General features: G+C 42.8%; 1 protein-coding gene across 1 annotated transcript; it reads left to right on the top strand.

Moving 5' to 3' along the window:
• Positions 1 to 386: 386 nt before the first annotated feature.
• Positions 387 to 14,749, top strand: LOC111224814 (ATP-binding cassette sub-family D member 2-like). Its single transcript, XM_022749474.1, has 10 exons — positions 387 to 1,468; positions 2,206 to 2,386; positions 2,910 to 3,031; positions 8,102 to 8,264; positions 8,973 to 9,067; positions 11,193 to 11,338; positions 12,799 to 12,944; positions 13,940 to 14,024; positions 14,261 to 14,386; positions 14,530 to 14,749. Exons 1-10 carry the CDS (start codon positions 524 to 526, stop codon positions 14,732 to 14,734), a joined length of 2,214 nt encoding a protein of 737 aa, XP_022605195.1. The 5' UTR covers positions 387 to 523; the 3' UTR covers positions 14,735 to 14,749.
• The last annotated feature ends 742 nt before the right edge of the window (positions 14,750 to 15,491 follow it).

The raw sequence follows: 15,491 nt of genomic DNA, 5'->3' as shown, positions 1-15,491 counted from the left end.
AAAATGAAATTACAAGTAGGATACCGTGTAAATATATAGTACATACAGCATATACAGTCTTTGCAGTAGACACAGCAGAGGTGAATTTGCTCGCGTCCACCACGCAACCAATCCTGTTTTGCCGGGGGCGCGACCAATGAAAAAAGCCGCTGCGAAAGCGTAGGACGGAAATAAATAGCGTCAAGTTAGCAGAAACAAGTACAGTAAGTCAGGAAGTAATGACAATTGAGTTTAAAAATTAAAAGGACAATCTTAACGACGCGGTTCATATATGCTTGTAGTATAGGGGAAGTTGACCTTGAGGCTTTATTTTGACAGATACAACCGGAAGTACAGTAGGCGCTGTTTTTTTTACTTGACACTGGTACTAGAAAGAGCAGGATGTAGCGGTACATGTATCTGGCTCACCTCACATCAATCCAGCCATCAGAAGTCCTTCTCTCTTTTTATACCGACGCGGGGAGTCTGGTTTGGGGGATGGGTGTTGTAAGGATCGTCAGCAGAGACGACTAACGTTTGAAAAATGTCCAATATCCTCGATGCGGCGTCCAAAGTGAAATGGGACCGCACGGCTGCTGCGAAGCGAGCCGTGTTTCTTGCGGCTGCTGCTTACGGTGTCAAAACACTGTACCCCATCATCTGCAATCAGCTCAGCAAAAACAAAGATCCCAGGAATAATGGCCGGGTTTCAAAGGCGGAGAATGGCTCTACTTGTTCGGGAAAAACACAGACAGATGCTGTGGATCACAGGAAGGCATCCCCGGGTGTAAATGCACAATTTTTCAAGCAGATCCTCGAACTTGGTAAAATCCTCTTCCCCAAGCTTGTATCCAAAGAGCTCGGTTTGCTCTCCTTGCACTCGGTGGCGCTGATATCCAGGACGTTTCTGTCTATATACGTGGCGAGCTTGGACGGCAAGATTGTCAAAACGATCGTGGAAAAGGAACCCAAGAGCTTCATCATCCAGCTGATCAAATGGCTCCTCATTGCCATCCCTGCCACGTTCGTCAACAGCGCCATCCGGTACCTGGAGTGCAAACTGGCTCTGGCCTTCCGCACCCGCCTGGTGAACCATGCCTACCGGACCTACTTCACCGACCAGACCTATTACAAAGTTAGCAACATGGACGGGAGACTCGCCAACCCGGACCAGTCTCTCACTGAAGACGTGATGATGTTTTCCCAGTCGGTGGCTCATCTCTATTCTAACCTCACCAAGCCTATTCTGGATGTGATGCTGACCTCTTACACGCTGATCCAGACTGCCAGGTCCAGGGGGGCCAACGCCTCCGGGCCGACCCTGCTAGCCGGGCTGGTGGTCTTTGTCACGGCGAAGGTCCTGCGTGCCTGCTCGCCCAAGTTTGGCAAGCTGGTGGCCGAGGAGGCTCACAGGAAGGGCTACCTGCGCTACGTGCACTCCAGGATCATTGCAAATGCTGAGGAAATAGCTTTCTACAGGGGACACAAGGTATGCAGGGGAGAATGATGACTTACATGGAGGTTGCTTTAATTGTGCAGCAGCAGTGTAAGCCATAATGTGGTGGTAATGACCATGTGCTATTATATGTCTCAGTATAAAAGTCCAACATGACATTTAATCAGTCTGGGAGATAGATGGGTTAAATCATGGCCTGATTAACCTGTTTGGGGTTCCCTTTAAGTCCACTGCACACAGCTTCACTATGTTTTCCCAGGTTTTCTGTTTGTCAGTTGGTATGTGGTACTATGATGAACTTTATTTAGGAAAAAAAGCACCATGTGAGCACTGTGTGAACTAGAAAATAAAGGTGTAGGAACTATATTTTGACAGTGTCCCTCTATGAGACAGGACTCAGGATTCGAGTAAATACAGAACCCAGTTAATATTGTCCTGTTGTGGTGCAGATCCCCAAATAAGTAATTAACTGCCAAAAAGGAATTTGCACAGTTAAACCCCTGGAGGCCTTAACTGTATTAGACAAATTTAAAACTCTATTTATCCTCTATTCCCTCTGTAACACATTTTAGATCATCTGGATGAACCACAACCAGTAAAAAAGTTGATTTAATGTCATAAGATGTGCATATCAGTTAAATCAGATTGATTAGTGCACACACAAACAGGCCAGTTGGGGATAACAGTCCGCATCCTGCACAATGTTCCATCACAGAAAACTCCACGAAGGCAGCATTCTGATAAACACTGTAATACACTGTCCACTGCAGGTGGAGATGCGTCAGCTGCAGAAGTGCTACCGGGCTCTGGCGGAGCAGATGAACCTGATCCTGTCCAAGCGTCTCTGGTACATCATGATCGAGCAGTTCCTCATGAAGTACGTGTGGAGCGGCAGCGGGCTCGTCATGGTGGCCGTGCCGATCATCACGGCCACCGGCTTCGCTGACAACGGTGAGGAGGCCACGAGGGGGCTTCAAACATCTATTCCTAAGAATGAAATCGAGGCCGGGCTATAAAAACACTCTTGATTTTATCACATACACACAAGAAGCTGAAGCCTAACTAGAAAACGAACAAAATCCAACATATCTTTTGATGGTATTTTGTGTGTTGAGGTTGAAGCGCATCTCCAAACCAGCAGCTACTGGTTCCTCCTAAAGCAAGAGCCGTTTAGCATGTGTGAAACAGTAACCGCCTCTCACGCCACCCCTGATGACATTTCAGCAGCATCAGAAATAAAGCTATAACTGAGTCCCTCTTTTTGTTGTACTCCTGGTCCTGCGTCACTGCTGCTATTTAAAGAACTTATTTCCATGATATTGTGGGAATGTGGTGCCAACTGGCTCACATGACTTTCGGTTACAGTAAACCACAGAGCTAAAGTTTTTCGCTTCAGCCAGCATGCCTGTGGTTTGTAGTCAGACCACCTGTCTCACTCTCTGTCCTGTCTTTTGTCTCTCCGTCCGTCCTCTAGAAACAGCAGATGGTCAGACGCAGGTGTTGGTGAGCGAGAGGACGGAGGCTTTCACCACCGCCCGCAACCTCCTGGCCTCGGGAGCCGACGCCATCGAGAGGATCATGTCCTCCTACAAAGAGGTGAGGACGCGGCACGCTGACGTTAATGTAGCATCACTGGGGTGCAGCATCCGTCCTGCCATCCGTCATCCATCCATCCATCCGTCCATCCATCCGTCCATGAGGCTTTCCTTGCCCTGCTTTCTATCAAAAGTTTCGAAAGAAAGATCTCAGTTTTTACAGGAAATACCAAAACAAAAGTCACTGCAGATTCCTTTCATGTGAGAATTTTGCTTCTGTAAACTGAATATCGTCGAGTTATCAGACAAAATAAGGCATTTGAAGGCCTCAACTGGGCTTGATTGCAATGGGAATTTATACACTTTTTTTTTTTTTTTAAGGGTTTCTTTTTACATTTTTGACACATTTTTGCAGCTTTATTTGTTTGTTTATCCACCAGTGCTGTGGGGGAACTATCAAGGGACCTGAAAGACATGGAAGAAAAAGTGAAAATAGATTGTGGATCAGTGCTCCAGTTTTCTGATCAGGGGCTAAACAAGGCCACAGGAAGAGGAAGTTTCCACCATAACGACACATAACTACTCTGATGTGTTACTTCTTGAAATATAAATGATTTGTCAGTAGAGTTTCAGATATTCACATGAAGGACAGATGCGTGAGCGCGGGCGTCTGGATCGTTTCACTGGCCAGCGTTTACTTGGACAAGTGGTCGAACAGATGGGCGGGTGGGATGGATGAGTGCAGGGGCAGAATGATTGACAGACGCGTAACTGTACATCCATCTTCCTCCTTCTATTCTTCCCTCATGTGAAACTTGCCATGTGTGCTCAGGAATGTATTTGAGTCCAGACTGGAAAAAAAAAAAAAGCAAAAGAAAGAAGCCAGTGAATGAAAGGCCTTGTTCACTGAGGGCCAAATCCCTGATCTCTCGTTGCATTTTAATCCAAAAAAAAAAAAAAAAAAATAGCAAGACCCATTCATGCATTCTCTCTCTCAGGCTGCATTTTGAGGTCCATAAGAGGATTTGGCTGCGGCACATTTGTGGTGAAGCTGTACTGCAAGTGCAGCTGGTTTGTACTTGTCTACTTCTGATCATATGCCCACCCTGTGCTTCGGCATGTGTTTTTTTTTTTTTTTTTTTCTCGAGCTATCCTGTAATTCTGTTTCACAAAGTATGCAGCACTCAAGCAAGGGTCAGGTGAAGTCGCATTGCGTGTCTGCGTCTGATTTGTCTGTGACAGTTTTAGCCGCCTGCACTTGTGGTGAAGAGGAGGAATTGAAACTCTTTTCAAAAGTGTAACGGGTTGTTGTCTGCTTCCTTTACTGTGAGTCACCTCTTCTCAAAACCTGTACTAGAATGTGAGCACGCAGGCCCGAACGCACACAAGATCGGTTCCACGGTCAAACAGGAGGCCTAAACTTCACTGCCGTGAAATTTCAGAAAATATGTCCCAAGCGAATTGTTGTATCTCAGTAACATGCAAATCTGCGCGTCTTCTCATTGCAACTGTCTTGTGCAAAACGCTGCCCTGGATGATGCGAGTTTTGGCCTGCATGCAGCTCTGCTCTTTGTGATTGTTGAGTACAGTGAAGGAGCGGCAAGCCCCTGCATGCAAGGCCAAGGGATGTGCGAGTGTGTGTGCAGTTTTTAACAGGCAGCGGGGATGGAGCACATTCCTGAGGCAGTGTGTCCTGCTCACTCGCTGCCTATTTTGATATGAAAGTGCATGGGGGGGGGTTAGGGTTAGATGGTCCTATGACATGTCCTAGCTCATGGTAGTGTGTTACCTATCTTGCAGATTTTATGTTTTCTTCTCCTAGAATTCAGCCCTGCCGTTAGCCTTTTTCTTTTTTTCTTTTTTCTTTTTTCTTTTTTTTTTTTACAGCTTTTTAAAATCATCCCTGAAATTCTACTGAAAATGCATAATGTATAATCCAAGCGCCGGAATCCGATTGTTCCTCTGATATGTGTTCGACTCCATTAGATCTGATTCATCGGAATAGAATTGAAAAATCTTCAATAGGCATCAGTTCCTCAAGATTGAATCCACCTCCTTTCATGTCACTGTAGGTCAGCCAGCAGTGAATCCTGGTGTTAGGCGTCAGGAGCACTTAATGAAACGAGAGGTTAACAAAGAAACACTCAGGGTAGTGTGTGTGTGTGTGTGTGTCTGTGTGTGTGTGTGTGTGTCTGTGTGTGTGTGTGTGTGTCTGTGTGTGTGTGTGTGTGTCTGTGTGTGTGTGTGTGTGTCTGTGTGTGTGTGTGTGTGTCTGTGTGTGTGTGTGTGTGTCTGTGTGTGTGTGTGTGTGTCTGTGTGTGTGTGTGTGTGTGTGTGTGTGTGTCCAGAGCTCCTTCTCTCAGGGCTTAGCCTGGCTGTGAATAATCCTCCATCTGTTGATCTTTCAACCCACACTTCTGTATCTCTTCCCCACTTTCTCACTCACTCCCTCTCTCTGTATGTACTTACACAATTTTTGGGTAAATGAGGAAGGACCATTGTCAGATGTACTGGCCTGATTCATCATGACTTTTATACCCATACACTTACAAGAAGAACCACAGCAGTATTTTCTCGGTCAGTATATATGTTCGCTTCTTTTTGGATCCCTAAGCACTTCTGTTTTGTGCAGGGCTCTTTTTGGTAGTTTTGTGACTCATTATTAACCTACTTGCTCCAGTCGGTTAAGTGTAGCTTAGGTTGTCTTTATGCACATCAAGTGGTACACACAATGTTGAAATACCAACATGTGTTTAAACCATAATTTCAGAAATGTCTAATCACAGCAAAATGCTGTGTTTTCCATATTGTTTAGTCATTTTTTCTCCATGATAACATATTTTTTGGGAAGTGGTGTAAACACACATCAATACAGGCCCGTCACACCTGCCCACTACTCGCCAAGCACTGTCTCCAGTGGTGGAAAGCAACGCCAATGGGCCCTGGACCTTCGCATCAGTTTCCCATAGCAACTCTCTGTAGCTTCCAATCTGTCCTGAAGACGTAGCTGCTTATTATAACCTATTATAACCTCTATTATAAAAACAACTATGGCTGAAGCTCGTGTCAACCCGCAATCCCCACCACCTGCTCCCAGCAATAAACCACATTCAGCGGCAGAGAAAACCTACAACTAGCCCCTTTTCAATAAGTTGTTTCACTTGATAAATGACTGAAACATCTGAATTATAACCAATTAATCTTCTGGTTGTCTACAGTGTTGATTGACTAATGATTTCAGCACTATACTCAGTTCTGTTTTCAACAGCTGTGAAGATATTTTAGGAGATGCAGCAACACGGAAAAGCAGAGTAATAAAGGGACATTTCATATCAAAAGTAACACATTTTATTATTATTTATTATATTATAAATATTATTTTATTTACCTTTTGATATGCTTTTTCACATGAGGAACACAGTCACCCCTCTCCTTTCCTCTTTACACACATTTTGTATAATTTGCTGTTTACTTTCTTCCGTCTTTGAGCCAGCCCCATCTCTGTAGGCCCACATGGTGTCCACGAATTCCCAGAACTGGTGTTTGTTGTTTAATATAATCAAGCTGTGTCAACAGCCTGTATTGTCTCGCTGCAGGGTGCAGCACCAAAGCCAAAGCAGGAGGGTGATTTGTCTTTTGTTTTTTTTTCCATCTTTCCTTATGAGTTTCATTATATTTTAATGCAGAACACCCTCCAGTTGCTTATAAAGATGTTTGTTTTCCTCCTTTCCCCTTTTCCCCTTTTCATCTTCACAATTTTTTGCTGTTAAAATGATTACAATTGCTCTCATACATCTCCTAAACGTAATTAAGATTATTCCCCCTCATATTTTGATATATTCTTAGTATGTGTTTTACATAATTTAGACATTTTTAATATACTTTTTCATTCACTGTGACTCCCAGAAGCCATTACACGTTATGTACAGCAGTTTGTCACATCTGTGTGTGTGCTCACTCTACACACTGTAAACAAGCGGAAGAATAAACAACTTTGAGGGATTATTACTCATCCAGGAGTATACGCTTGGTTACGCAAAGTAAATATAGAAATATAGCCTTAACAACAAAGCCGTAAGTAACATATTACAGCTACAAATATTTGTGTGCATCCATGTGCATATTTATATATACTGTATGGATACATTTGTAATTACTTTCTTTTTATTTAAAAAAAAAACAACAACAGCAGAAGCAGATACGTTGGTTTAAGCAACACATTTGTATGTACATTGTTGCACACACACTTACACTCTCTAACAATGTTTCCCAACTTTCTAAAGCATTTTATTTATTTTTTCTTTATCTGTTAGCTATTTCAACTATTTATCAATTAAGAAAACTATTTCAGCTGGCAATTCTATAATCTTGCTATCTATTCTTTTATCTAACTATTTCAACCATGTATCAATTACTTTTAGCTGATCAAACTAAATGTTTAAACTGTTTAAATGGTTTATTTTTAGCTAGCTTGATCTATTTCAGCCATCTATATTACTTTTAGCTATTTACTTTTATCAAAGTATTTTCACCATATTACTTTTGGCCGGGTTAACTATTTAAACTGTTAACTTCTAGCTACCTTTATCTGTTTCAACATGAATCAATTACTTTTAGCTAACTGTTAAAATGGTTTACTTTAGCTAGCATGTTAGCCTTTTATCCATTACTTTAAGCTATTTCAACATTTCTTTTTCATTTTCATTTTATCTCAGTATTTTCACCCATCTGTTACTTTTAGTTAGGTTAACAATTTAAACTGTTCACTTTTAGTAGCGTTATTTGTTTCAACATTAACGCTAGCTATTTCAACCACATATCCATTACAACCATTTAGCTAACTGTTCAGACCTCTCTGCTTGCCTTCTAACTAGTTTTTGCATACTCTCAATCACAACACATTTGTGTTACAGCTGACTCAATATGTAGATTTTTTTTTTTTTTATTCTCCACATACTCCCAGGTAGCTGCAGAAGTGTCCCTGGTTGAGAATCACTTCTCTAACACACTCACACAGAGACTTATCAGCACATGGCCATGACAGTGACCTATATTGCTGTCTGTCTATTGGGTCATACTAATGTCCCTCTGACATTTATGACCTTTGACCCCTGTGTGTGTTTTGGGACAGGTCACCGAGTTGGCAGGCTACACTGCACGGGTCCACAACATGTTTGAAGTGTTCGAGGACGTTCAGAGGGGTGTTTACAAGCGCTCCTCTCTATCAGCCACAACAGGAGCAGAGAAGAAGAGCAAGCCTGAGATGCACATAGATGGACCACTAGAGATAAAGGGTAGGTCTGTTCTGATGTATACACACACACACACACACACACACACACACGCGCACAAAGGCACCTCCTTCTGTACTTAAATAAACTGAAAGAGAGAAACAGGTAGTTACCAGTCCCATCCTCTGCACGCTCCTGGCTACTGTTGCTATGTTGGGAAAACTTTTACCACTGCCACTGTCTGCAGTGAGGAACCAGTTGGAGGCTGTGTAGTCAGTATTACATCCATGGTTTATTGTCAACCCCTCCCCCCACTATTTTGTCCATATCTTTAATTATCTAAAGTTTAAATTAGAAAAACATTAGCACTGAGTTAAAGGATAATACGTGAGTTAGGTTAAGATTCAGTTAGATCTCCAGAGCATCTCATTGTATTGGTTTTCTAGGAATCACTCCTCTTTGCTCTGCACTCCTATTGCACACTGACTACAGAGTAAAATTTCACATTGCATAAATATCCTTGTGTAAACATCATTTGACCCCAGAATGAAGCTCCTGTGAGAGAGCACTGCTAAGCGAAGAGATAAGTGAAGTGATAAAGAGGGATTTTTCTTTTTTAACCCCATAATTCCTGCTATGTAGGTATTATCCCATCCATATCCATGCTTATGCCTTGACTGAGCGAGTCTAATCCTTTATTTCCACTCTAATACACAGTCGCTCTATATTTCTGACCCTTCTTATCGAATTCTCTCTCTCTTGTGTCTCCAGGTGAAGTTATAGATGTGGACAAAGGCATCGTGTGTGAAAACGTACCAATAATCACGCCCAATGGGGACGTAGTAGTGTCATGCTTGAATTTTAAGGTGAGACAGCTCTACTCTATAGTTTTCTACTGTCTTTTCTGTCCATTGTATTCTACCATTTAGCTTGTATTGTACAGTGTTGCTCTGCTGTAGTCTTCTTAGTTAAATGGACCAACATATGAAAAAGAAACAGAATGCTCCTTTGTTCCAACAGCCACACCAAACAAATATGAGCTGATATATTTGCACACGCTCAAGAGTTTCAGCTTTTCTCTGAACCCCTTCTCCATCATCAAACCCCCGGAGGATTTTGGTCTAGGTGCCGTGTATTACCGTTTTAAGAACAATCCTCTGTGGTCTCATTAGGAAAGAGATGTATCCTTTGTGTGTCAGCGTATCACTGCCCTCAGGCTGTTGACTGCTTCAGCAAGCGGAAAAGGATGTTGTGGTACTTAAACTTACACAACAGTAATGAAATATAGTCACATGTTACTTTCCAAACACTTCAGATGCTATATTACGATATCAGTACCCTTTCCTGTACTCATGTAACACTCTCACTGTGTGTACTGCCCCATCTCTCCTGAGGGGCTGCTCCGTAGATATAAAAAAAGAAAATGCTAAAAACATTTAGCATTTTTATCCATGCTGCATTCAGGGCATGTTCTGCTTATTTGCTTCTCAAACTTCAGAGAAGCTGAGGGTCTCCTGATCCCATGACCCTGTAATTGAGTTATCTTGAGTTCATTGCTAATAATTTGACAAAACCCTGGATTCTTCAAAGCTGGCTCTAAAGTTTATTTAAAACCGTTGTCAGAGAAACATGACTATGAGCTCAAAACTACAACACTGTGAGTTTATTCACAGTTACTTGGAACATGACAGACCTCAAATTATTCTTTTGCTAAGCTGCACCAAATGAGAATTCAGTTTAGCTGGCTAACACAATCTTAAGCCTGGATTAGTTAAACCTTGCATCAGGTAGCCATCCGCTTCATGACTTTCTTTTACCATCTGCAGAGTAATGGTTGTGGCTTCAGCGAAGGCCCTGACCTCAATTTCAAAATAAATGAATAAACAAAAGAGTGTCCTGAGGGAGTATTGCTTTCAAACTGCATGCTAACAGACGTCTGCACGAACTGTACCGAGCAGCATCGAGGTCAGTATATCTGAGCGCCCTGCTGACGTTGATTTAGTCTGTAGATATCAGACATACTGTACATGTTTGCGCTGTGCCTGCACTCACAGGTTTAAGACTTTACACAAATATCAAACATCAAAGGTTCAGTCACTATTTTTGCAGGATGTACATACGAGACAGAGAGACAGTGACTTATCACTGGTGAGATAGCTAAGATAAAGCCGGCCAAACCTAAAACAAGCATCACAAATGATTTACTAATGACATACTTTTTTTATTATTACCCACAATATTTGGACTACTATTACGTCTTAACTTATAAAGGTATGATACATGTAGGTGTGTGCAGTGATCGGTCACTCTAGCCTCCTCTGGCTAGGATGTTTCTGTATAGTTAATAATAATAAATTGTACCCACATTTGTAGAGAAGTTGTTTATATTTCTCACTGTTAAATATTGTCTTCAACCTATTTTGACGCCTTTATTTTTATTCCATTTTAATGGTTCAGGTAGATGTATTGAGAGAAATATACGAGGCAATTATGATACTGTGACTTTCACTTTCATTTACTCTATTTTGGTGCAGTGACGCTCCATTCAGAACATAATTATTTCTTCAATATTTTTTTTACTTTGCTGTGTCTTTTTTGTTGCCTCTGTAGTTGAAGAGACAGAAATCAGTATATGATGCGCTGCTGTCCTGTTAGCCTGTTAGCTGCTGGTGAACTAGAGGCATTTAGTGACATCTGGCTTCCGGCTGTAGCTCGAGTGTAGTTCACTTTCAGAGACGGTGAACAAACGTATGTATACATATGTAATACCGTGTATTCTGATAAAAAGCAAAGATCTCTGTGGAGTCTTCTCGTGTTTACATTTCAGATCTCCTACATGTAATGTGAAGTAGACGTACGCTGCACATCAAAAGCCGCACACCCACCGATACTCTCTCCACAGCTTTATATCCTAATGACTTGTTTGACATGTAACGATACTGACGGCCGGCTCCACTCCGGGAGGATTAATAATTTGTCTCTTCATTCCAGGTAGAGGAGGGGATGCACTTATTAATCACGGGGCCGAACGGCTGTGGGAAAAGCTCTCTGTTCAGGATCCTCAGCGGCCTGTGGCCTGTTTACGGCGGCCGACTACACAAACCCTCTCCTCAATATATGTTCTACATCCCCCAGAGGTACACACGCAAAACACACATCCAATGCTACAATATCACACAGCAACAACTGTAGGGTTTGACCCATTGTGCCGGTGAACCCTACCAGTAACTTAATCCATTGTAACAGGATCTTTGTGTGGGTGAGAGTGGCGGGCAAAGAGAAACCAGAGCACTGGCCACAGTGAAATATTTACCACCCAGACAAGGCTTGAAATACTTTCGGCTACAACATTTACTCCCATATACTTATTAGAGCACAAAAAATGTAGGTTTAAAGACCACAAGGTGAAACTATCTGAGGCTTCTGTGTATCTTCTCCTGTATATCAGTGTTTTCCCATTAGCATTGTAGCCACTTGACAGTAAGTATCATCAGCGCACTGTCTTCATAAAGTGTGACTGAGCGTGGATAACAAAATCAGCCGTCATTACCGGAATTATCCAAAGTTTAACTACTGACCCTCCAGGAGTAAAAATGCCCTGACATGTCATGGGCACATAGACCGATAATATCAAAATATATCATTAACCCGCTGTCATTTAGAAGGCCGCAACTAACGGTAACGAAGTCGATCATTATGAATGAATCTGCAGATCATTTTCTCAATTAATTGTTGTGTCTTTGTTAGGAGAAAGTGGGGGGAAAAATGCCCCTCACAATTTCCGCAAACCCATGTTAACATATTCACATGTGCTATTGTCTATCCGAACCGTTTATTTTCATCTGTGACAAACAACAGCATCAGATGGTTACATTTGAGAAGCTGAGGCCAGTGTAATTTTGACATTTTCGCTTGAGCATTTACTGAAACCATGAAGTGATTGTCTGAAATGTTGCTCAGTTAAGCGTTTCAGCTCTAGTTGTTTATACAGCAAGATTTATTTTTAGAAACTGCCCATTCCGCAGGGATTTTTGTTAGTTTTTATGTATTTAAGTTCAATTTAAGACGATCCTCCAAAAATTCAATAGTAGATTGACTGTAGTCCTTAAACTGACCTGAAGTAAAGACAGACCTTCAAGCGTAATCCTACCCAGGGCTGCGTAGAGCTGCAGACTCAGCCGACTCCCTCCTGCAGGGCGGTAAATATTTTATACGTGGGATGAGACGGCCACCTGGCAGCTGTAACAGAATCCAATGCACTATCAACAATAGAAACAGCACAAGCATAATGGATGTCTTTCCCTTTTAGCTTTTTGTTCTTTAAGTGTGTAAAAAAAAAAAAAAAGAAAAAAAAAGTGGCCCGTTGTGCACGCACGCCCTCTTGTTCTTTAGAGTCAGGAGCACTTAATGAAACGAGAGGTTAACAAAGAAACACTCAGGGTAATGTTTGTGTTTGTGTTTGTGTGTGTGTGTGTCTGTGTGTGTGTGTGTCTGTGTGTGTGTGTGTGTGTGTGTGTGTGTGTGTGTGTGTGTGTGCGTGTGTGTGTGCGTGTGTGTGTGTGTGTGTGTGTGTGTGTGTGTGTGTGTGGGTCTCCAGGCCCTACATGTCCATGGGTTCACTGCGGGACCAGGTGATCTACCCAGACTCTGTGGAGGACATGGCCGCCAGAGGCATGCGTGACAAGGACCTGGAGGCCATCCTGGACATAGTCAACCTCAACCATATTGTCACCAGAGAGGGAGGTAGGATAAGTAACAGAAACAGTTCCACACAGATGTGAGCTGTGTGTTTACAAGCGACAGGCTGAAGGAAACTGCACAGAAGCTTAAAATAGGGAACGTTTTCTGACAACTGAACTGAACAAAGTACACTAAATAACTATCATTAAATACAAAATAAACAAAATCACTATCTCCAGTATAAAATAAACAAAATAACTATCAGATAAAACAACAATCACCAAAATAAAATACACAAATGAACCCATCACCAAAATAAAACAACAAAGTGTCCATTAGCTATTATAAATCCAAGTCTAATTCAATACTATTGAAATAATCATCTTTTAGTGTTACAGGTTATAAAATGCGACTCAAATCCTTTAAAGTTTGTAAACTGTATCTGCAGCTGTCCTGGTGTTTTGTGGTAAACAGAGCGGGTTCTGCATGTGTACCAGCCAGAAGCCTGACCTTGTTGCACTCAGGTATTATTTGTGTTGCCCAAACTTGAGTGTGCGGCTAATTGGCAGCCGCCCTTCTCTCATTGACAAACAAACAGGCCTATTGTTGAGAACCAACTGCTGTATGAAGCTTAGAGCTGCAAGAGGGCTTAATGTATCAATGGCTGCACTGTGAAAACATTGAGAAGTTTCTTCACCACACGCGCAGATGAATTGGCGCATATGCAGTCACTGACGTCGGCACGTATGCGATATAACCCGACTGCCAGGGATCGTGTGTTTCATCTTTAGAAAGGTCACACACTGTCCTGCAGGAGAGAGCAATCATCAGTGCTGTTCCCCTCCTTTGTGATGGCTGTTCGTTAAATAGGTCCGTGCGCTTTCTCTCCGTTGCACTGAAAGGTTTTAATGCCCTACGTGCTGACATCTCCATCCTGATATGGATGCAACTGGAAAACATTTTTGCTCTCATTTATCTTTAGTCCCAAAAAAATCACCATCTTTATACAACATCTTGGCAGCAAGCGATCTCAAGGTTAACGTCTTCTTCTCGTCCAGGCTGGGATGCCGAGCTGGACTGGAAGGACGTGCTGTCAGGAGGCGAGAAGCAGAGGATGGGCATGGCTCGCATGTTTTACCAAAAGTAAGGAGAAGCAGCGTCATTGTTGTTTAGCCATCATACACTCGACATACAACAGACCTGGAGGGTAAACTGCCAACTTCATCTCTGGCACCGTTGGTCGGCCCACTGCTTGTATTTTAGCTATGTTATTTTTCTAACTTTTCGTGTGTGCACATGAGCTGACTACATGAGCAGTCTCATTATTTACCAGCTGTGTGGAGAGCAATTATCAAAAACTTTTCCTTTGTGTGTGTCAGGCCTAAATATGCCCTGTTGGATGAGTGCACCAGTGCTGTGAGCATCGACGTGGAGGGAAAGATTTTCCAGGCTGCCAAGGACGCCGGTATCTCTCTGCTCTCCATCACACACAGACCTTCCCTGTGGTAAGACACAGAAAAAGTTCTAGTTTATTCAGTAAAAAAAAATATATATATATATATATATCTATATATATTTGATATATCTGATGAACCCAAGTTTTTTTTTTCCACTCTCTCACTTCAAATCCTTCCCCCTCCACCTCCAGGAAGTACCACACCCACCTGCTGCAGTTCGACGGGGAGGGAGGCTGGCGCTTCGAGCAGCTGGACACGGCGACACGCCTCACCCTCACAGAGGAGAAGCAGCGGCTGGAGGCCCAGCTGGCCGGCATTCCCGAGATGCAGCATCGCCTCAACGAGCTCTGCAAGATCCTGGGAGACGACTCTGTCCTCAAAACTGCTGAGGAGTGAGAGAGAGAGAGAGAGAGAGAGACGGGGGAGAGAGACGGGGGAGGGAGGGAGGGAGGGAGGGAGGGAAGAGGCCCAGAGGGGGAAAGAGACAAGTGGGAAAGAGCAGAGAAGAGGTGGGGGAGAGAGTGTGGGAGACGGAAGAGGCAATGAAAGAAAAAGAAATCCGGAGGGGATTTGTTAGTATTTTTTCAGGCTCTGTTTTTTTTTTGTTTTTTTTTTAGCTTGTGTAGATTTTTTTCTTTTGCTCCGAGCCTCTTCCGTTAAAGCAGGAGAGCTTTTAATGCCAACTAGTCTTTCAGCTCTCCTCTCTCCTCTCCCTCTTCTTTTAATCGTCCCTTTGCCCTGCTGCACTCTTCAGAGGTGGAGGGGGAGCATGAAGTGGATTCACAAGTATCCCCCCCCCCCAAACCCCCCACCCCGCTTGCAGATCGACTGCATACTCAGCTGTAGATTTTAATGTTTGGTTTTAGCACATTATATCAACTTTGAGATCGTTCTGCCACAGTTTCAAAGTGGCAGAAATCTAAATTAACCAAGAGAACGAATTTGTTAGTTTGTTTTATAGCACTTTACTCTGCTTCTAGAGGGCTGTTTCTGTTTGTCATGCTAGCTCACAGTGATAGCTGCATCCTAGCTGGAAAACTTTTAATATAGAGCCGCTAACTGATGCCCAAAACAGTATTCCAAACCCAGTCTGCTGGGCTCTGCAGGATCCACTTTTGTTTTTACCTCCATAATTCAGCAGTAGATTTTAGCT

Source organism: Seriola dumerili, unplaced genomic scaffold (genome assembly GCF_002260705.1).
Source record: "Seriola dumerili isolate Sdu_G_001 unplaced genomic scaffold, Sdu_1.0 BDQW01000138.1, whole genome shotgun sequence".
NCBI classification, from domain to species: Eukaryota; Metazoa; Chordata; class Actinopteri; order Carangiformes; family Carangidae; genus Seriola; species Seriola dumerili.
Note: the sequence above shows the minus strand (reverse complement) of the source record. Positions and strands in the feature narration are given on the sequence as shown.

Coding starts and splice junctions, on each gene's coding strand:
- LOC111224814 (XM_022749474.1), top strand. CDS start 524: ATGTCCAATATCCTCGATGCGGCGTCCAAAGTGAAATGGGACCGCACG. Junction 11,339..12,798: donor ATGTTCTACATCCCCCAGAG/GTACACACGCAA, acceptor GTGGGTCTCCAG/GCCCTACATGTCCATGGGTT. Junction 12,945..13,939: donor TATTGTCACCAGAGAGGGAG/GTAGGATAAGTA, acceptor CTTCTCGTCCAG/GCTGGGATGCCGAGCTGGAC.